General features: G+C 42.3%; 1 protein-coding gene across 1 annotated transcript; it reads left to right on the top strand.

Moving 5' to 3' along the window:
• Positions 1 to 3285: 3285 nt before the first annotated feature.
• Positions 3286 to 17294, top strand: LOC137677531 (ATPase family AAA domain-containing protein 2-like). The gene is given in 17 exon segments (XM_068424837.1): positions 3286 to 3377; positions 3889 to 3944; positions 5177 to 5304; positions 5306 to 5334; positions 6763 to 6781; positions 6783 to 6860; positions 7511 to 7583; positions 10036 to 10149; positions 10626 to 10734; positions 11722 to 11950; positions 12170 to 12285; positions 13476 to 13650; positions 14330 to 14418; positions 14764 to 14923; positions 16556 to 16576; positions 16578 to 16647; positions 17080 to 17294. Coding segments are annotated over 17 exon segments (1773 nt in total).
• The last annotated feature ends 4661 nt before the right edge of the window (positions 17295 to 21955 follow it).

The raw sequence follows: 21955 nt of genomic DNA, 5'->3' as shown, positions 1-21955 counted from the left end.
GTTTGGAGATTTCCGCCTTTTGGATCAGGTTTAGCGAGCCAGGCAGGAGCCTCTCTGTCCGGCTGCAGGACCCCTGGGTCGGAGACTGCCTTGGCTGGCCCCGGAGACTTCTCTGGAGGGACTCCACGATTCAGCGGATCCGTGCGGGGACAGACAAGGAGCACTGGTAAGAAAAGGCATTCTTTCTGTTGTTGTTTTGGGACCGGTCATTTGGAGCTACTCATAAGTCGCGGTTCGCAAGAACCCTGCCGGGTGGCATACATTTGCGTGTGCGATTTGCCTTGATCGTCCGGTTAGTGCAGTCGTTTGTCTGTGCGTTTGTATTTGATTTTGGTTTACATTTGCGTGTACAGTTCGTATTAATCTTCTGGTTAGTGCAGTCATTTGTTTGTGCATTTGTTTGGTTTACGTATGCGTAGTAGTACGTGTATGTTTGGTATACGCGTATTTGAAAATCTTTGAATAACCTTCGTCGGCATTTGTCATCTGGGGAGTAGCAGCTGCTGTTGTTAACTTTGTAATCTGTGCACCTTTGTTCGTCTCCCGGAGGCTTTTTTCTTGGGGGGAATGGATGTTTGGAGGAACATTTGGATTTCACTTGACTTTGTATCTGAACTTGTATGATTGTGTGAGTGAGACGTACAAATACATACGAAGCGAGTGCAGAGTCCAGATCCGCGGTTCTGTTATCCCGCGAGGGAAACAGCCGGAGAAGGACGAAGTGATTGATAAATGTGGGAACCTGAAATACTGTGGCTGTAGTAATTGTTAATTGTTGTCTGTGTGTCTGTGTGTGCGTGTGTAAGTGTTCGGGCCCCGGTCCCTGTCTTTGCGTTTTATAAATTTTTGAATGGGAAACAAACAGGGTGGAGTTTTGAAAAAGAACCCTTTGGGCTGCGTTGTGGCTCACTGGAAAGATACTGGGGGACCAGCTGGAGGCAGCGTGAGCCATAAAACTTTGCTAAAATATTGCAATCAGTGGTTGCCTTTATACAAGCTCGATGCTGGAGGAAAATGGCTTTTTAACGGACCTTTGAGTTATAATACTTTGTCACAACTTATGTTATTTTTAAAGGGAAGGAAAATGGGATGAAGTGGTTTATTGCAGCAGTGGGTGCATGGGGGATCTCTCCTCCTAGCATGCACACCTAGGAATAAAAGCATACTCATTATATACATTCCAGAAAAATGAATATTCATATGATTCCAAGAAAAGGCCACCTATTCCAAGAAACTTATGCGTATGCTAATACATTATGTAATTGTCTTTGCGCATGCGTACCAAATTGGGGAAGGGGTCTTGGGTGGTCCCTGGGGGTCTCTAGTGGTCGCATTCCCCCCACAAATGTGCTTCTGCGCGAGCGTGGTTGAGGCCTTCTTGTTGACAAGTGCAGGTGGCCTCAAGGAGAAGATGTTTGTCTGGTGCTCACTGGACTTATCTCTCCTCCGGCGCCAGCATTTGGGAATCAAGTTAATTTAGACATCACAAAGTTGTTTTTCGCAGTCCTGTTTGTCTTTGGCCCTTCTTTATAATTAGCAAGGAATTTAACAGAGACCTTGGATTTTCTAAGACTAAGCGCAAGCAAGAATCGTTGACGACTATAACACTGTTATCAGTCCCAGAAGCAGACTCTATCTACAAAACATGCAGTTTGCTTCAGAACATACTGTTATTCTCTGTTATTCTAGCTGAAAGGCAAATTACTGACAGGAAAGTTGATTCTGTGTAAAGGTAACACAGAGTAGGCCTTTTAGAGCCTACTCTGAGGCCTACTCTTGCTAAACCGTCGCTAAACCGTCTGGTATCAACCCCAGGCTCCCATTAGGGTTAGGGTTAGGGTTCAGAGAGCCACAAAGCCTACAGCTCCAGGGACACTGGGGCTGGCAAAGACATGCTAAGGGGAGCACAGCACTGCCCTAATATTGATCCCTGCACACCTTTCGAATCTGGGGCACCCATGCTGCTGGGGACCTCTTCTGGTTTCCTTGGGATTTGTTTTCAGTTTGTGGCCAGCCATGGTGATCGAGGCCCTTAGCAGTTAAATCCAGAGCAGCTGAGCCACAGGTGTATTCTCTGTCATTGACAGCAAGCTCACTGTAAAAGAGAGGGTTTGCTGGGAAGAGGAGGGAAATTCCTGATGCTGGCAGCATCTGAAGCAGTTTGAGCTGTCTTAGAAGTAACTGGCACTGAGGCACAGCTCCTCCTGGCACCCAGATTGCCAGTGTTGAACTGGATGTTTAAAGGAAAGACCCCATCTACGCGTCATGCAACTGATGCTGCGTGGAGTAAGTGGGTTGCATTGATTACTCAGCCGGCCCGAATAGGGAACCTTAATCGCCCAGGAATTCTGGAAATAATCATGGACTGGCCCGAAAGCAAAGATTTTGGAATGTCGCCAGAGGAGGAGGTCACACGCGCTGAAGAGGCCCCACCATACAATAGACTGTCAGAGAATGAGAAGCACCGTGGCAGAAGCGGCTTAGGGAGAAGGTGAGTCAAGTCAGTTGGCAGAAGTACAAGCCATCCAGCTGGCTGTAGACATTGCTGAGTGAGAAAAATGGCCAGTAACCTACCTGTATACTGACTCGTGGAAGGTAGCAACTGCCCTGTGGGGCCGGCTGAAGCACTGGAAGAAAAACAACTGGCAGCGCAGAGGCAAACCCATCTGTACTCATCCTCCTTGCAGAAATACCAATGTGAACAAGATCAACAGCCGTAAAAAAGTGTATCGTGAGTTCCCTTTGGTTTCCCATGGATAAATGCCGTCCTCTTGAAGGAAATCTTTTCATGTCTTTTCAAATGCAGTTATAAATGGAATGGAGATAGGAGAGAAACTCTCCTAACTAGATTTTAATCCCAGGACATGCCAGGTCAAGCCTGACTGCTCCTCGGAACCAATTTTGAAATAAGAGGTGTTCTTTTTTTCATGAAACAGTAAGTTTCGATGAAAGGCTTTGCCGCAATAATTTTTCCAAAGGATGTTAAGCTCAAGTTGTCCTCAAGAAAAGCGTGGCGGAGGAGAGCTTTAGCTTTGAAAGCTGTTGTTTGTTGTTTTTTTTTTTCTGAGAGCTGCTTGCTGGTGCAGAAGTGATTCAAGGTTTGCCTGCTGTTAGTTGCGACACTATCGAGTCAGGAGAGTTACAGAATAAACTTGCCTAAGTGAGGGAGAATGTCCTTCTTAGTTCAACATAGATGGTTCAGATAAATATGTTCTTATTTCCTTCTTTCCCTAGGAATTTCCCTCTGGCAAAATGGAATGTTTCAATGGACACTGTTTAAGATGGATGAGAAAAAACAGGCTGCCCTGTTCAGACTCTAGCTTTGACAAAAGCATGGAAATATTAAGTGAAAATGTTAACGGAAGACACTTTACGAGGTATTGTATTTGTAGACGTCCAATCTCCCTTCAATTCATAGAATTAAAAGTGAAAGCATGCAGAGTGAGTCACATCATGATGAATGTACAGCTAAAAATCTGTGTGGGAGTATGGTGTTAGTGTTGGCGCCAGTTTCTTAGGACTAGAATCACTCTGCTTAGTGAGTCTTCTGCTTGTATAAAAAACACGCATCTTTTCCCGACTCCTTTGAGATCTCTCCTCTGCTTTGGTTACTGAGATGTTGTTTGCACTATTGAGACTTCAAGATTAGCAGGTTAGGAAATTTATGTCCTTATAGAACTGCCTGCATATGGTATGCAGCAGACTTTGGATCTGAATCCTTTGTGTGGTCCACAGGCTCTTCTTTGCGTGATGTGGAGCACTGGATTACAAACTTGGTCAGGTTCCCTAGTCTGGATGGGAAACAATACGATCCGATACTTGGATACGATAATTCTAATAGAATAATTCTTTTCTCCCTTCTCTCCTCTGTCCTCTTTCTTAATGTAGGCAGTTGGCCAAGCCGAAATCAGACCAAGAAAAAAAGAAGAATAGAAAGAAGGTAAGTAGTGGCAACTCCCTAGGATTCCTTTTTAGCCTGGTTTCTGAGAAGGATTGCGGTTGGTCACTGTCTTTTTAACTCGGCCCCAAAACCTTCTGAAGGCATCAATCAAAATGAGCTGAAGTTGTGAGACTAGATATCTCAAAGCTAATGAATTTCCTATGAGTTTTATGAAAGGAGGTGGGTGCAAATAGGAGGATATGCTATTAATTCCTTTCAGGCTTGGGGAGAATGCAGCATGAATTCCAGCCTACTCTTAGGCACTAGAGAATCTGTTCCTTAGCTCAGGTTTCTTTGTGACATGGATTTTCTGGATTCTGCAGGACACAAGTTAATTGAAATTCGTTCTTGCAAATAGGAGGGATTATTGCAGTATTCTAATGTACGTGAGTTAAAAAGTAATTCAGTCATGAGACGTGCAAACACGGTGACGTGGGGAAGGCATCACTGAAGTTCAGCCATTTACCTTGGAACCGCATCGCCGTGCTGAGTACACAAGCAGGCTCGGTGCCGTGAGGCCGCTTGCTGGCAGCTGGGAAAACCTCTGTTATTTCCAGGCAGTGTCCTGCCAGACGGGGGGCTGAACGCGGGAAGGGGCCTGAAATGCACTCTGTGTGTAGTAATTCGAGTTCTAATTGTGCACTGCTTTCTCCCTGACCTCTCTTAACTGTTTTAATGATAGTGCAAGGAACGGACCCGTTGCAAAGGATGCTGTGTGGTAAAGAGCGGGCAGATCTTTTTTTAAAGCAGGCAAGTGTTTGAGTTCTTTGGTATTTGGGAGTTTATCTTGAGACATTTCTTATCTTCTAGAGCTTTTGTGTCATGATGCAGCAAATGAAAGTGACGCACGCTTGAACAGCGTACTAAAAACACGCATCTTAAGACAAGGCTTCTCACGTAAACAACCTTAGAGAGAGAGATTTGTTGTTTTCACTTTTCCAGAAAGAAGTAACTGGAATAAACTTGCCTCCTGCACGGAGCAGAAGTTGCGTGTTTGTTTTCATCAGATGAGCTTTCCGGTCTATTAAAAAGCTATACAAGTGAGGCTTTTAAGTAGGTAGTTTAAACCTAAGGAATTTAAGTTGAATGCTGTGGTCATGACAACTTCTAATTTAGTATTTAAAGCAAGAAAACAATCCACTGCAGATTTTTTTTAGGTTTTACTAGAGCAACGGTGAAATAAAGGGAATAACACATTTTCTCTCCCAAAATATTTTATCTATTTATGCATTGCAGTCAACAGAACGCTGAAGACCAGAGCTGACGCAAAAGCTGCAGAGCAGGTCCATGAAGAAAATGGGGATTTGGAGGTCCGCCGAAGCTGCAGACTTCGACAAAGTCATTACACCACTACAAGTCAATCTATCTGTTTTGTTTGACAAACTTACAACAAAGTAAGTGTTTTGTTTTGTTTTGTTTTTCATTATCTTGCGTAGCTACTAAAATGAGCCTTATTAGCAAGCCTTTGTGCTGCGGCACAGTATTGGCTAGGGACTTTCTCCTTCTTTTGACAACAGAGGAAGGTGGCGGTATTCCTGTCAGCAAGAGCTGAATGTATTCAGTGGTTAGGCTGAGTCTTCCCTATGTATACAGTCACGTCGTGGTCATAATGGCTGGGCGGCAGGTGCCCTCCATAGTAACGGTTCCACCAGGGTCGTGCAGCTTGGGACATTCGGGCTGTTGTTAGCAACCACTGCTAACGTTCCTTTGCCGTTGATCAGGTAGGGTCTCCTCCTCTGCCTGCGCCAGTGTGTCCTGTAAATTATTGCTAATATATTGATGTATGTAAGGTGCGGGCCTTTGTACTTTGCAGCCAAGCTGTTTAACCTGCGTGTTTTTGGAAATAGGTGCTTGTGGCTGTTTAAGACTTCCAGGTTTGAGAGTATGTGTGGGAGGATGTATTTGAAAGGTGCTCAATGTGGAAAGAAGTTGGGCGCAGCCAAGCTTTAAATTGGCCACTGGTGTCTCCGCTTTGGGATTGCCAGTTGCGGAAAGATCTTCATACTAGAGCATCTTCTGTGTATGGGCTGGGTGGGTTTATGTGTTGTCTTGTGAACAAAAAATGATCACTTCAGGTTGTGACTTCCGGTAGATTTCACTTGCCCTCTAAATCAATTTTCTTCGCATCGGAAGCACCTTCGTTCTTAACTAACTTTTCTTCTATGCTTACAAATATTTTCATAACGCTCGGTTGAGTTAAGATACCGAGGACAGTTGGATACAGCCGAAGTGAAATAGTCCTAGTGTTTTTGCCTGTCTGTCCATGGCTTAGTTCTCTTTGTGAAGCCCAAATTGACATTGTTTTCTGAAAGGTTTGTGAAGCGTTAGCAGCAGTGGGCTGTTTTTTCCAGCGTATATAGTCATGGAAAACCAACACAAAACTTAAATTACAGTTAAGAGCAGAATAAGCAACCTGTTATCTGAGGAAGGCTGTGAACTAAAAATGACTTCATGCTATCATGCAGAGCAACTTAAGTGCTATTAAAAACTGCAGTAATTTCTTCCTGTTCTCTTACTATGATCTTCAGAATTCTTTTTCTCCTACTAAAACAGATTTTTCTTTTTACTGTGTTCAGTGAGAGGGGAAAATAAACCTGAAAACAGTGTATGCTTGCAAATCCTCAAACGCTTGTTCTTGAATCTCTCTATAAAAAAAGTAAACATTTGATGTAATTTTTAAGTAGTGTTTGACAATTTGGCTAAGTGTCAATGACTCTTGCTTTGTGCATAGTGTATTGAAGTGTCATACTGGTTATGTGTACTGCTTTAAATGTTTTTGTACTTGCCAATCTTTGCTGCTACATGTCAACTTTTTATCTTAGTACTGCAGAAGCAGTCTTGGCAAAAAATGGATGACACGGAGAAGGCGCGTAGATGGCGAGTGACGCGAGACCTTAGGGCGTTCCACGACGCAGAGGAAGTAGATACTCATTTATTTTACTATTTCTATATGCGAGTAGTGTGTTTCACATAGGGAAAGTATTTAGTTGTAATTTTAATTTAGCTGAAATAACTTCTTCCAAAGAATAGCGTAGTCTAAAATCACGTTTGTTTTTGCTCTCTAATTCTAATTTACCATCTTACTGTTATGGTCGTGCTATAGATACACTCTAAGGGTGGAGGAAATACCTTCTTCAGAAGACATGAAAGAACAGTGATATGCTGAAATACATGTCTTCTACCACACTTTCTGAATTGCCCTGTGATTTTTGCATGGACACATTACAAACAGCTGGTTCAGGGCTTGTTTATTTTTTTGTCTGCTAGGAATCGCTTTTCCCTGGGTTCTGCCATACTCTTGAATTATTAACCTGTGATTAATTGATGCACTTGATTTTGTATCTGGATAAGTATTTAACTCTCACAGGTATTCAACTCTATTGTAAAGAAGAAATTTTTGCTAGTAATCCTGGGTGCCATAACGATGTTCCTTTTCTCTCCTCCCGTACCTCGCTTGAATCTTTTGTGTATATGGAGTGCCTTGATAATGTTACTATATAGGCACCAAATAATGCCCGTGTCAGGTTTTCTGCATATTTGTAACTGATCTTTCTTGTTTCTTTTAATTAGGAGAACCTCGATAGGTACTCCCGAGGAAAGAAAGAAATCCAAAGAGCTGATGAAGAAATGGCTGATAATCAAGGTAGGCTAGTTCTGTTTTAAATTTTCTTTACTCTGCTCAGGCCAAAAGCATTGTCTTAAACAGTTGAGATGAGCTGAACTACTGAGTATTTTTCATCTATTAAAAAGAATCTGTATTGCTGTTGACATTACAAGCCCTAGTGACAGACTCTAGGGCTGTACTGTAGTGAACTCAGAACAGGTATCCAGAGAAAGAAAAAAATAAATGGTGCTGTTCCAAAATGCTTCCAAGTTAAAAGGCAGCAGATGGCTGTGGACAGGTTGGAATACAAAGAAAGGGACGGTATTACTCAGAAAGAATGATGTCGCTCCAGCAGGAGCATGACAGTTTTCAGTTTTGAGCAGCACAGGGAGAATTTTCAGGAAGTAAGGTGGGCTGCCAGATGTGTATGGAAAGCTCCTCCCGAGCATGAAGATCAGCAGGGGAGAAGATAGTGTTGTTCATTTTTGTGTTTAGCAGGTAGTGAGTGGAAGGTGCTGTGTGGGCCTGTAATTAGGAGCTGTCATCCCGGTACTCAGTGGGAAATAACACGAGGAGTAAGGTTAAATCGTACAAGGCCGTATTTCTGTTTGAAGTGAGGGGCAAAAACTTTGAAGTTTTAAGGAGAATGATAGTTGTGATTAAGGCAGTCAGTCCAACGATCCTTGTAGGAGCTTTCTGGATGGAACAGAATGGGGCAAGACGGTACTTAAGGACAGAAAAGGATGATAGTTGAGCCGATGATCAGTGTTAGGTTTTGTGATAGACCTCCTCTGCCCAGCCACAACGGAGCTGAGAGAGACAGTGGCAGGAGGGGGAGCCCAAATAATACCGTGCCGGGCTACTCCCAGGGCCATCATCCCACCACAGTCCTGTCTGCAGAAGCCCAGAGGAGCACCGTGGGGGGGTGGGTGCGTGTGCACAATAGCAGGCAGGGACACAAATGAAGGACTCAAATCAAGGAGGAACAGCCCCCTTGTGTGGGTCCCTCCCACGGCTGTCCCAGCAGAGCCCTCAGCCCCGGTGGCGAGGTGTGGAACCCATCTGGATGAGTGATGGGGGGCAGCACTCCAGATCACCTTGCGGACTAAGGGGTTATTGCCTAGGGGTGGGACATACTGTGGGATGCAGGGGAAAAGCAGTTCACACAGGCCTTATTATGGGATCTTTAGGGCAGGAACCAAAGGTGGGACAAGGGAGGGGTTTAGATGATGTTTGGAGGAACAAGAGTGGGAAAATAGAGGGGCAAGGGGAGAAAAAGGACCAGTCACGTGTAAATAGTTTGCTGGTCACTATGCTTGACTGGCTATGCCCTGTGCCTTATCACGTGTCTGACCATCAGAACTTGAATAAGAGCTGATGTATGCAATACCCAGTGAGGGCAGTATCTTGTACATGTTACACAGACCGTGTAAGACTTGACTGCTGGCAATGGAGACTCACAGAAAGGTTCAGGCTACATGTCCAGGTATTAATGAGCACTGAGGTGATCTTGTTCCGAATCAAGAACAGGCCAGAGAACAGTCCGTGGCCTGTTGTTAGTTCAGACCTAGCCTGTGGCTCCCAGGTGCGCACCTCGGTGATCACACCTCCTCATAGAGCAGCGAGAGAACACCTGGAGCCACAGGAGGAGTCCAGCCTGTGGCTGAGCTAAAGAAACCAAGGTAGGGAAAGGCACTAGCAAAAGAAACATGATCAGGTGTGCCAAGGGCTTGTGACTGGTAAGGGAGAAGCACAGCTGGCTCATCATTTGGAGATCTAGTTAGGAGAGCATCAGCTCAAGGCTTTAATGAGAGCAGCTTTAACACAAGGCGTGGGCAGTCTAGAGGGAGGAACTATATGGCTTGGTTCAAGGGTGTGGATCTCAGCATGTTGGGCAGGAGAGACTCGTAGAAAGGAGTTAAATAGTATGTTGAGTGGGAAGGAAAGAGTATGCGGCAACTCATTTGTGGTCAAAGTGAAAACTCTGGCGTTTTCAATTAGGAAACTGATGGGGGCAGCTCAAACCTGTGACTTGGCAATTATTGCTTATGTAATCTGTGGCAGAACTAGGACGTGGAGCTAGATTACCATGCTTAGCCTTACCGCTATATTATTTTAGTATTAGTACTAAAAACATTTCCTTGAACAGCTTTCTCAAATTAACAAGGAATGACTTTCTGAAATAGTGGTTTTCCTAGGAGCTGCATCTTACTTAAGCCGGATGACAGAATTGTTGTTACTAAGACTGATGAGAAGTCACCCAGCAATTTCAGCGAGGACAGAACAATATCTATATATATGCTTCCCTGTGTTTTGTAATTTCTAGAATGTGTCTCGCATAAATTGATCTTAAGGTTTTGCAGGTTTTGAGATCTATTGTGTCATTAACATGAAGGTAATAGTAAAACCTATAAGCATCTGTGTAGTGCATTTTGAATGTAATAGAATTTGCAACAGTACTCAAACAGTTTGATGGTATGTCGCTATACAGTAGTTTCATCGAAAGAAAGTGAAGCGAAAGAAGATGATGATGATGAAGACACTCGAAAGCATTACCCCTCCAGGCAGAGGAAAACCGTTCAGCGCTATCAAGCTCCATTGGAAAGTAGGTTATATGCACAGTTTCTCTTAAGAGTTCATTTTTGGCATATAAGTGAGGGTTTTTTTAATTTAATGAAAATACGTACGCATACTCAACTTCTGTTTAAATTTCTTACCTTTATTCTGCAAATGAATTTTATTAAATGCATGTATCCTGTGCACATTATCTTTCTTTGCCATTTGGCATACTTATTGTTGTTTTTCACTTCAAAAATGACCTGTGTATTCTTGAAAGAATAGTAATTAAACAGACTTACTACTCTTACTCTTGTGGTTTTCAGTTCTCCTTATAAAGCAGGTGTGTGTTCTTTCACTTCTCCTGTGCACTGATTTAAAAAATAAATGTCACCGCCTCCAAATCCCTTGAAACTTCCCTTGAAATTAGAGATGGGTGAAACATCACATTTTCTGCCTCTTTCGCTGTCCTGCTTTCTCTTAAACTTGTTTGCACCATTATGCTAAATTCTTTGCTTTCAACAGAACCAAAACAACGAAAGAGACGTTTTTCGGGCCGGTCTTCACCTGTCGGAGAGAGAGATTCGTTTAGAAGTGCTCAGTCACAAGGCTCTTGCTGCAAAAGAACTGACAGGTTGGTGTATGGTTAGCACTACTGATAAAGAAGAACTATCGCTATCAGTCATATTACTGAATAATGCTTTCAAGCATTTTTGGATTGGTGGTAATTACAGATTAATAGTATGATTCTTGCCGTGGTAGTCTGAAGGTATTAAAAAAACAAATAATGGGAGAGGAGACTATGCTTTTTGTGGGCCATTAGAATTTTTAAAAATGCCGTATTTTTTGGTCACTTATAAGGTGATTATGGAGGCGGTGGCTGAAACTGTGTAACTGAAATTCTTTTGTTCTGGAATTGTAGCCAGAATCTCCCTCTCAAAATCTTAGACTGTTTAATCTTGAAGGATGCCAATTATTTTCTTAAAGCTGAAGATAATTCAGTTAGGGGGAGAGCCTGTGTGGAAGTTTCAGTGGATTTTTTCTTTTTAATCACTCAAATACTGATTCTCGTTTCATTTTGGAATCGGTTCATGTTTCTGTATGAAACTGTCCTTAAACAAGAAAAATGCTAAATGAAATTATAAACTGTAAATTGCAATAGTAACGACAAAGGGGTTTTGGATCTTGTCAGCAGTTAGAGCATGCAGAGTGCTGTCTCTTGCTCAATAGGAGCTCTTTGTTTAGCATCCTTGAAAGCAGATGGTAATGGAAGGAAGGGTTTTTTGAAACCAAATCTTAAATGAGTTCGAAAGGTTTATGTTTCACAGAGCAGATACCTAATGGTAAGTGACACTCGATTTGTGTGTGTGTGAGAGAGAGAGATTGGACAAAACGAGTAATTTGTTTATGAGGTTTATTTGCAAAATAGTTAATCATTTTACCTTCCTAAGAACAATGAAATTTTGCTGCCACAAGGAAAATCACGTGATGTACCTTGAAGTCAGATTCATAAGGAGTACAGCGATCTGGAAACTTAATAGATCTCTGAGATAGAGTTCACTTAAATTTTGATATTACTTAGTGTGTACTTTAATTTTCAAATGAATATTTAACTGCTTAGGAAGCGTATGCTCATTTATAAGGTCTTCTACATTCCCTTGCCATCATTATGAAAGCAAAAATCTTGTAGCTGCATCTTAAGGTACAAAGTACCGTTCTCTTTCTCCTTCATTCAAACCAGGTGTCTTCCGCTAAACTTTGGGAAAGATGACTTAAAGGGAATTGACAAGGATCGAACGAAAATTGGAGCAAGTCTGGCTGATGTTCATCCAGTGCAAATCGATTGTTCGGTGAGTATTTTTAGTTGTGGCGGTGAGATGTTTCCAGTGTTTATGAAAGCTTTCAGTAACGTGCTGTCTACAGCTCCCTGGGTTTACAGTTTTCTCTCAAGCAGTTTGAAAATTGCCCAGAACATTTCCTCTGTGCTAACATATAATTTCTGATGGTACCTTATCGAGGTTGCAGCTTTCTTTAACATGCAAAATGTGTTCTGTTGAATTTATCTTTAGGTACCGTTTGATGGCGTGGGTGGTCTTTCTGACCACATTTCAGCCTTAAAAGAGATGGTCATTTTTCCCTTGCTTTACCCAGAAGTCTTTGAGAGATCCAAAATTCAGCCTCCAAGGTAACAGACATTGTTTAAAACGAGAAGTTCTAACTCACCCGTTTTCAGGAGAATATTCAACAGAGGTATCAATACGTTACCATGCTTCAAAATTTTCAGCAGTGGTGATGGGGTTTTTTGGCAGTAGTAAAGTAATTTCTTAAAAACGGATAGCATATATATATGTTCAAAGGATGTACAAGTCAACTTGATTAGTTAATAAGCAGGAAGGAAGCATCTACTGGTAGTCAACTGTAATTTGTTGCTTGGAAGTCCAGTTCTCTCTCCCACCGACTCTTTTTTTTTTTCCAGTGCTCAAGTATCAATTTTACAATTGATAGGACTTGCAGCTAGAACCTTGCAATGTTTGTTGTGCTTGGGCTAAAATAAGAATCTGTCCACTTCTTAGACAGCTAAAGTAGTTCTGCGTTATGGAATGAAATCATTAGAGATTTGTTAGCTTTATATATTTTTGGTCAGCAAAACTCCATCATGGTATATTGAAATACGACTTTCAATTCCTTGCTTTCAGTAACTTTGAAAGTATTACAAATAATGACAAGAAGATCTTTCAGTGTTTTGCTGCTTTATTCATTGAAATCCTTTTTGAAACAGCAGTGTATTGGCTTTTCGAGTTGATGGCTGTATTTAATCTGGAAATGCAGAGTACCCTCCCAGCTTTAGACTTCCTCCTCATTTCTCATCAGCAATGGATGGTCTGGGACACCAAATCCAGTAACTTAAAGCTTTTTAAGGGAGAATGAAATGTTTTACTATCAAACCTTGCCTTTTGTGCAAATAAGAATGAATATGCAGTGTATCACTGAAGAATGACCTGGTGATTCATAAGTTAGCCCAGTCTCAGATTCTGCACTGAAGTTTGTTCTTGTTTGGCTCCGCTGTGCTGTAAACACCCCTGTTAGTTTGTCAGCCGTTTTGGAAGTGTCCTTCTGGGACACTACGATCTTTCCTCGAGGTTTTGTACATCTGCGTTATTCTCTTTTTATTCATTTCATTTACTGCCTTGTTGAATTGTGTAGGAACACAAAAGTTCCGTCTGTTTTGACTTTTCTCCCACATCAGCTGTTACTGCTGTATTCTACATGAAGTGTTTTGGTTCGGAGAGTTGTGCATTTTAGGGATGGGGGCTATAATAGGTACTTTTCCGTGATGTTTTTTTTCTTATGTGAATCTTCTTTTTTTAATTGCAGAGGCTGTCTATTCTATGGTCCACCAGGGACTGGAAAGACACTGGTTGCTCGGGCACTTGCTAATGCATGTAGCCAAGGTGACAGGAGAATAGCCTTTTTTGCGAGAAATGGTGCTGACTGCCTGAGGAAATGGCTGGGGGAATCTGAGCAACGGCTTCGTTTATTATTTGATCAGGTAAGGTTGAAATGCGCCGTGTGTTCTGAGTTGTAACTGTAATTTTCCGTGGTCAGTATTTTTAAGAAGAACTCACTCCTTTTTGTGTTTTGTCAGTTCCTGCCACTGAAATGGGTTTGTCAGTGTTTCCCTTTTCAGTGGGTTTTTTAGGGGCTTGAAATCTCGAGATGTATTGGGAAAGGTTAATAAAACAAATGAGAAAACCCTCACAAAGCAAACACCGCCCGCCCCCGCCCCCCCCAAAAAAAAAGAAACAAAACCAAACAACAAAGCACCACAACCCAGCCACAAAAAGAGGTTGCAAGAGGCAAGAGACGGTGGCTTTAGATCAGAGGGAAACAGATGCAAGCTGGAAGCGTGGTCATTTAAATTCATAACAGAAGCTTGCTTCCAGAACCTGTAGTTGAATTAAGTCCCGTCTCTTCTCGGTGGTTGCCAAATAGCGGTAAAAACTACTGGTATGATTTGTTTCCTGTTCCCCAGTCTCAGTGGGTTGACAGAGGCTGCTGTCTTCTGTTACTCGTGCCACTTACTCCATTAGCTCCATTAGTAGAGGTCCCTGGTGCTGTTCTGAAAAATCTAGTTCCAGCCACTTTCCAACGATAACATTTTTCACGCATTTTTCTCTTTAAAATAGTGCTGGTTTACTTATGTCAATATTCCTGTGTTATCATTCTAGGCCTACCAGATGCGACCTTCAATTATTTTCTTTGATGAGATAGACGGTCTTGCTCCTGCGTGGTCCAGTAAGCAAGACCAAGCTTATAGGTAAAACATTTTTTTATCTACATAGGAGCTGCTTGATCTTTGTGAAAAGAAGAGCACAACCTGTTTAACTTTATGTGACACATTCATTTGTCCTGAAAACTAGTAATTCAATGCTACGAAATTTCAGATGATTTTTAAACAAGAATTGAAAACAGTTCATAAGCCTGATATCAGCACAAGGCCTGTGTTACCTTATCTCTTTTTTTATGTCTTAAAAATGAGTCTTTCGCTGCTTAGCATCTCATCAATCAAAGCTTGTCCTTTTTGAGTGATCATTGGAGAAGGTCACGTAGAACGTAACAAAATTTACTAAACCAGTGAATGAAAATTATATTTTCCTGTTAGCTCTATTGTATCCACACTTCTGGCGCTTATGGACGGCTTAGGCAGCAGAGGAGAGATTGTGGTAATCGGAGCCACCAACAGACTGGACTCTATAGATCCTGCTTTACGAAGACCTGGACGCTTTGATCGAGAGTTCCTCTTCAGCTTGCCAAACAAAGAGGTCAGAACTTCAACTCGGCGTTAATGCTAATGTGGCAAAGTCCGTCTTTATAACAAAACCACATAACAGTGCAACACCACAGAGCAGTTCAAGTCAGAATCAGTATTGTACAACTTGGACAGAAGCGGGTATCTGGAGAGGCTGTGCTGTACTGTGGAGGGCAGATCTGGTACTGAATGTATATGATGAAGACGATTTCAACAAGTAGTCAGCTGTAGGATTAGTTTTGGTTTCACTGGGACCGGACAAGAAAATGGCATGCTGCTAGCCATTGAAATGTTTAAGGAGGAAAGTCTGCATTAGCCGTAAATTACTGCTACCTCATCTTGAAAATGAAAGAAATGGTGTGCACGCGGGAATTTCTTTTTGCTGACAAAAACTTTTATCAAGGCTGGTGCTGGAGTGAATTAAGGTTTTTCATTCCCAAAGCGGTTTGTGTTTGCTTACTTATTTAATCCCCTTAGGCACGTTCATCCTGAAGCGCTCTTGCTCTCAGTTGTTGGTTTATGAATAGATAGTGGATGTACCTGTGTTGGATTGTTCCCAGGCTGGGTGTCCTGGGAGAGAATACCTATAAGTATTTTGGGATCTGATGTTTTTACTGGTACTTAGTAACAGGGACTTGAACAGCGATGTGAAGTACGCTGCCCAGGTGCAGGGCTTGGGAAGCTTTGAGTCCAATGGCAATAGCTAAGCAAGGAAAACCAGGTGTACAGGAACCAAAAAATATTGGAGGAGGAAGATAATGTGCAAAACTGGAACCCTGTTCTTGTGGTTTTTCTCTGGCTATCACTGATATTTCTTTTTCTTTTATTCACACTTTTTGGAAAAAGGATAAAATGCGTATTGGATTGGAGGCTAATAAAAGTGCCCTAAACAGTGTATAAACATTTGCCTACAGTTTTAATCTGCTTTCAGAAACAGGAGGGGAGATGCCGTGAAACAGATCTAGCACGTGATTCCCTGCTGTGGAAGAATTCTAGAAATCTGCCATAATTAATCTGTGTACCCGGCAATACTTAAATGACAGTCTTGCTAAGATGAGAGACGAGGACAGACAACGTTTGACATTTTCTGGATCAGTGACAGTCTTTGTCTCATAATTGTTATTCTTTAGAGTAACTGTAGCAATTTGAAAGGTAGTGCTAGGACTGCTTTCCTGGAATGAACTGGCAGAAGAGCAAATGTGCTGAACTAATGAGACTGTCACCATGAAATTTTGCTACATTTGAGAGAATTTGCTTTGCTCAAGAATCTCTGATTGCAGATAATTTTTTTTACTACAGTCTTTTCCTCAGGACCATTAGGTCTCATACTTGCGGAAACTGACTTTTTATGGAAGCTATAAATGCCTTTTATTTCACTGCAGCCCCCCAGAAAGAGTTTAATGGAACAATTTGAGAATTGTTAAATTTTCTGCTTGAAAAAGCAGAGAGCATATTGAGCGAACTTCAAAATACTTAAAAGTTTCGCAGATAAGAAAAGTATTTGTATTAATGTGAGGAATTTTGGGGTTTTGTGTTGTGGGTTTTTTGGTTTTGTGGGGTTTTGTGGGATTTTTTTGGGGTTTTTTTGGTTTTTTTTTTAAGAGAAAACTTAGGACAAACTAAAACGCAACCATTTTGTTTCCAGGCTAGAAAAGAGATTTTTCAAGATTCACACACGAGACTGGACCCCTAAGCCATCGGACATGTTGCTGGAGGAGCTAGCTGAAAAATGTGTTGGTAAGCTTGAAAACAAAATGAGTTACTGTATGTAACTGAGTCCTAAGGAATCTGAGCTTGTAGCAGGCAGTACCCGAGCTCTTGTGTCTTGCTGCAGAGCGAGGCAGTGAGGCAGCTGGCACCCCTTGGGACCAAACAAAGTTAGATGCTTCTTTTAATTTTCTTGTTGTCTCTCAGAACATTGAATGGGTTTTGGGCATCTTCCTCGGGAGTAAAGTTTTGATTAGGAGGCTGCTTCATAAGCGCAGGATATCAGGCTGCGAGCCACCTAACAAAATTCCTTTGCAGTGCAGTAACTCTTTAAATTCTCTCTTAACTTGTTAATTTTTGGCTGCATGCAAAGTCTTTCATTGTTGCACTTTGGAAGTCTTGGCCTTGACTTCTGTGTTGCCTGAGACTGGCGTAACATTTGATTCTTGTTTTGTTTATTAGGATACTGCGGTGCTGATATTAAATCCTTATGTGCTGAAGCTGTCGTCTGCGCTTTGAGCCGCCGCTATCCTCAGATCTACACAAGTAGTGAGAAACTGCAGTTAGATATTGCTTCCCTTACAGTAACAGCACGGGATTTTGTCATGGCTATGCAGAAGACTGTTCCAGCTTCACAGAGGGCTGTGGCTTCACCTGGTGTCGGGTTCCGGATTTAGGTCCGCCTCAAAAGCAAATCTAGAAATAAAATGCAGACAGCCTACGTAGGTCGTAGGCCCGCCTAATTAGTCCTCAAAAGCAAATCTAGAAATAAAAGGCAGACAGTCCCCGAGAGAGAGACCCGCCTAATTAGTAACTCCAGTGCAGCCCACGTGCGGCGTGCCTGGTCCAATGCAGACAGCCCGCGCGCAGGGCCCACCAAAATATAAATAACTCCAGTGCAGCCCACGTGCAGCATGCCTGGTTCAATGCAGACAGCCCCCGCCACGCGGGCCCGCCAAATTATCACCCGGTATGCTTAACCTGCCTGCAGGTAAAGCACCCCCAAAAATCCTGACCCGAAATAAAATAGATTCGTGATCCTTGAGTTCGGACAAAGCACAACCGAGGCACGGTACCAACAAACTTAACTCTGACTTTATTAAGTCCAACAATGAGGCAACTCAATGAGCAAGGAAGAGAGAGAGAGAGAGAGAGGGAAGTAAAAGAAAGAGAGGTAAAGAAAACAGTTGAGAGAGAAAGAATATTCACCACCCTGAGAGCTCCAGCGGCGTCCCGCGGATTCCCTTTGTTGCTAGTTGGAAGATGGCGGTGAGGGTCCCGCGTGGTCGAGCGATCCAGCCTCTTTTATAGAGTTTTTCGGCAGTCATGTGACTTGGAGTTGCCAGTCAACAGTTCGCACCAATCACAGGTCTGAGGGCAGGACATGTCCGGTTCCTGCGCCATAGGATTGGTCCACTGACAGGTCGTCACATCCGGAGGTGGGTGGAGGGGGGGCACCTAGCTTATTGCGTCATCGGGCGTTGCCAAGATCAGGCATTCCAGGCAGTCCCCACAAGATATCGCCCGAGCACGTGGCATAGATTTCTGAGACAATACCGAACGTGGAGCAGACTCCCACACCACCCCGTGGCTCAGAAAACGTTGACGTATAGTCAGTGGTTCCATTCCAGGGGGTGTAGAAAGGTTAGGACAGAAAAAAATAACAGGTTAAAAGAAAAGAAAGAAAAAAAAAAAGGAAGAGAAAAGCATAGCAAGGAAATAAAGATAAGTCCAATGACTTGTGATTGGTATCATTCTAATAAACAGAATGAGTCACCTCTTCTTCTTTACAGAAGTCTAACAACAATAATATCATCAATAGTGATAGACAACATTTGATAAAGTTATAGTGCAACTATAACATGTTGTAAACAAAATGAGAAAGAGTTATATAATGCAACCACATTTCCATTATCATCAATTTTCAGGAAACAATTAGAGTCATTTAATTTTGCACGAACTCCTCCTTCTGCTAGCAGGTAATCAAGAACCAGCCAATCTTGATTGGCTCTCGAGCACCGCTGATTGGTTCATTGGTGTTTCAGGTTGTGGGTCCATAATACTCAATAATTCATTGGGGATCATATAATTTGATTCCCAATTCTTAGCTGCCAGTTTTCAGAAGGTTGAAGAATGGTGGTCATATCATCCCAATATAACATAACCCAGTCCAGGTTTTTTTGGTAGTATTTTGTATGCCTGGTGCCCGCAAATGCAATAATGACCTTTCAGGGTTCGCATCCCATTTGCAAAGGACTTAGCCATGGTCTGGCAGGGCGGTAGTCCTTTGACTCAGATGGTTCCCAGGCCAAAGGGGTTCCCTGTCACACCACAGCTAATGCAATTAATTTAATTCCATCACCATTTGTATTACCATGCTCCTGCTCATTGTTTCCAAACACAATTTGCACCTAATATTTCCCCAACATGCGTGTAATCAGTGGGGGATCAGAAAATCTTCTCCCACCAGGGACTGATTGTAGCACCCTCCCTTTTGGGTGTAACTAATACAATAGTGACCATGTTATAGACGCTCGTGATAAATCGGGAAAGCCAATCTATATTAATCATAAGTAATTTTATTAACATGAATTTAGCAAGCGATAAATGAGCAAAAACAGCGCTGGGCGACCGGGGGATTAACAGCTCCGCCAATGGCTCGCACCGAATCTTAGGAGAAACATCAATTTATTAGACAAAGCATACATATTCATTAGTATGGGTTGGGTTATTATAATTCACAATCGTGGTTGATGCCTTACAGAGTTGTTGTATATGTAGGCTGACCCCAAGGAAAAGACACTATCCAGCCAGAGTTGTAAATCACAACAAGTAAGGCACAGCAGGGGTATTGTGTTTGTTCCCAAGGCTCAGCCATTTGTCTCCTGGCACCTCCTTATCTATGCATTTGCCATTTGTCGGTTGTGTTGGAATTTCCTTATCTAGTTACAAGCTTAACATATGTTATTCTAAACCTACTATCCTACATAACAGGAGGTTTGTTGCAGTAAAGCCTTTACATCTTCGTGCGATTTCATGAACAAAGTTAACCCGTCTATTACAATCCCCCCTTTTCTTTTTCATACTGATTTTGTTCATTAAATCGATTTAATACTTCTTTGGTTTGTTGGAGAATGGGAGTTATTCCTTCCTCCCCAATTTGTTCATATTGTTTATGTAGCAGCATTAGATGTGCAGCTTCCAGGTGCCCTTTAACAATGTTAATTAATTTGTTAAAAATACATGGTCCAAAGGTTAATCCAAAGAGCAACAAAATCAAAGGTCCTGCAATTGTCGATAGAAAAGTAGTTAACCAGGATGAGTAGTTAAACATAGATTCATACCAACTCTGATGTGCTTCTCGTTCTTTTCGTCGTTTCTCCAACCCTTCCCACAGTTTAGTCATTGTGTCCCTAACCACTCCAGTATGGTCAGCATATACACAACATTCTTCTTGTAAGGCTGCACACAGTCCTCCTTGTTGTAAAAACATAAGATCCAGTCCTCTTCTGTTTTGTAACACTACCTCGGATAATGATCTTACTGATTGTTCTAGAGCTGTCATTGCTTTTTCTGTTCTGGCCAAGTCTTCATCTATAGCTATTCTCAAGGATTGGAATTTTTGATTTTGTTCAACCAGAGATGTTATTCCTGTACCAGCACCAGCAGTTCCAATAGCCATAAGAGTTGCTACAGTGAGTGCTGTGAAGGGTTCACGCTTTTGCAAGGAATGAGTCTGAGTAATCTGATAGTCGTATATAAAATTTTCAGGGTGATAGATAAGTCTAGGTATTATAGCAACCTGTATACAATATTCAGATGTCCAATTGAAGATCTTTAGGGATATATAGGGGGTAATCCCACTCCGGGAACAAATCCATTTGGTATTTGTCGCCGGGAGTAACCAATCAGCATTTTTTCCTTTATGTTTTTCTCTAGTGATGTTACATAAATGCCTTTTATATTCAGGGACGTTACCTATACATATCCCTTTTCCGGATACTTGGGACATTGTTATTCCCTGTTTGTGTCCAGCTTCCTCTTTTCACAGGCATTTGGTTGGATTCGTTCCATTGGCTTTTTTGGGTTTACCTACAGTCCCAATGGCTTCATAAAAAGGCGGACGAATATCGTAGCACAACCAACAATGTTTTGTTATGTTAGGGTTAGTATCGTTCAATACTTGATAACTTGCTTCAAGCACATCCCACAAGGGGTTAATTCTGGATTCTGGGGTTGGGGTCCCTGTTTTTTTCAAAGTTTCTTGAGTAACGCTTTCAGTGGGGTCGGGGTCTATTCCCCCACCTTCTTCAAATTCCTCAGTTATAACAAGGTTCGGTCCGACAGCTGAGGGTTCATGAGGTATTGGTTCCTTTTTGATTACAATGAGCCCTCCTCTGTGTGCCCCTGGTTCCCAATATCTCACTCCCCATGTCTTTCCAGGGGTCCACCCCGAATCATTCGGAGAAGATACATTTAAATATAGATTTTTGCAGTTTCCCGGATTGGTTATTCCCCCACTAAAATCCCGTTTTGGAGGAGTACAACCGGCGGGGGCCCATCCAACGGTTAAAAATTTATCTCGACCTCCGCCAGGGGTCCAATAGGCTGTTATAGTTTCACAGCCCCAATAAGCACAATAGTAATGTCCTGGATAATTACAATATGGTTTTCCTGGGTTCGATGCTGGGCAAAAATAATATCCCATGTGGTTCAGGCATGGATTAATGGGTGCTAGTTGGCACAATGTTGCTGTAAAACTAGGAGTTCCTGGGGTAGTAATCGTTTGTATTACCCAATTATTATCAAATTGGATTAACGACCATTTGAACGGTTGGTGATTAATACTAGTACCCTTGGTAGGTGTCCCAACCCCTATAGTTACATACAATAGAAAAGATACACATTTGTGGATTGTTGGTGGAGGCCTTTGAGGAAAGTAAATCGGTTTCCATGCCAATTCCAGTTTTTCTATAGGTCAGGGTGTGATCCAGAGAGTGATCCAGGCCCATCCTTTTAGTTGAGGTGTTTTGCCCCCATCATTGCCTGTGGAGAGACCAGCTGGGTACTCACGCTCCCTTTTTGGTATGTCTCTGCCTCCTTCACCTACTCCGGTGCCTGGAGCAGCGAGGTTTTTCATCTTCTCAGCAACAGTCATATTCCTTAGGGGTGTACTTCCAGCTTTTGGGTCTCTCTCTCAATTTCAGACCTGTGTAAGGCGGATATGATGCCTGGGGCGACAATGTATTTATAAAGTTGAAAGGATGGAATTTTGAGGTTCGTTATATGGATCACAACCCTTTTGGGATTAAGGAGTTTCCCAATTGAATTCCCCCAC

Source organism: Nyctibius grandis, unplaced genomic scaffold (assembly GCF_013368605.1).
Source record: "Nyctibius grandis isolate bNycGra1 unplaced genomic scaffold, bNycGra1.pri scaffold_88_arrow_ctg1, whole genome shotgun sequence".
Classification (NCBI taxonomy): Eukaryota; Metazoa; Chordata; class Aves; order Nyctibiiformes; family Nyctibiidae; genus Nyctibius; species Nyctibius grandis.
Note: the sequence above shows the minus strand (reverse complement) of the source record. Positions and strands in the feature narration are given on the sequence as shown.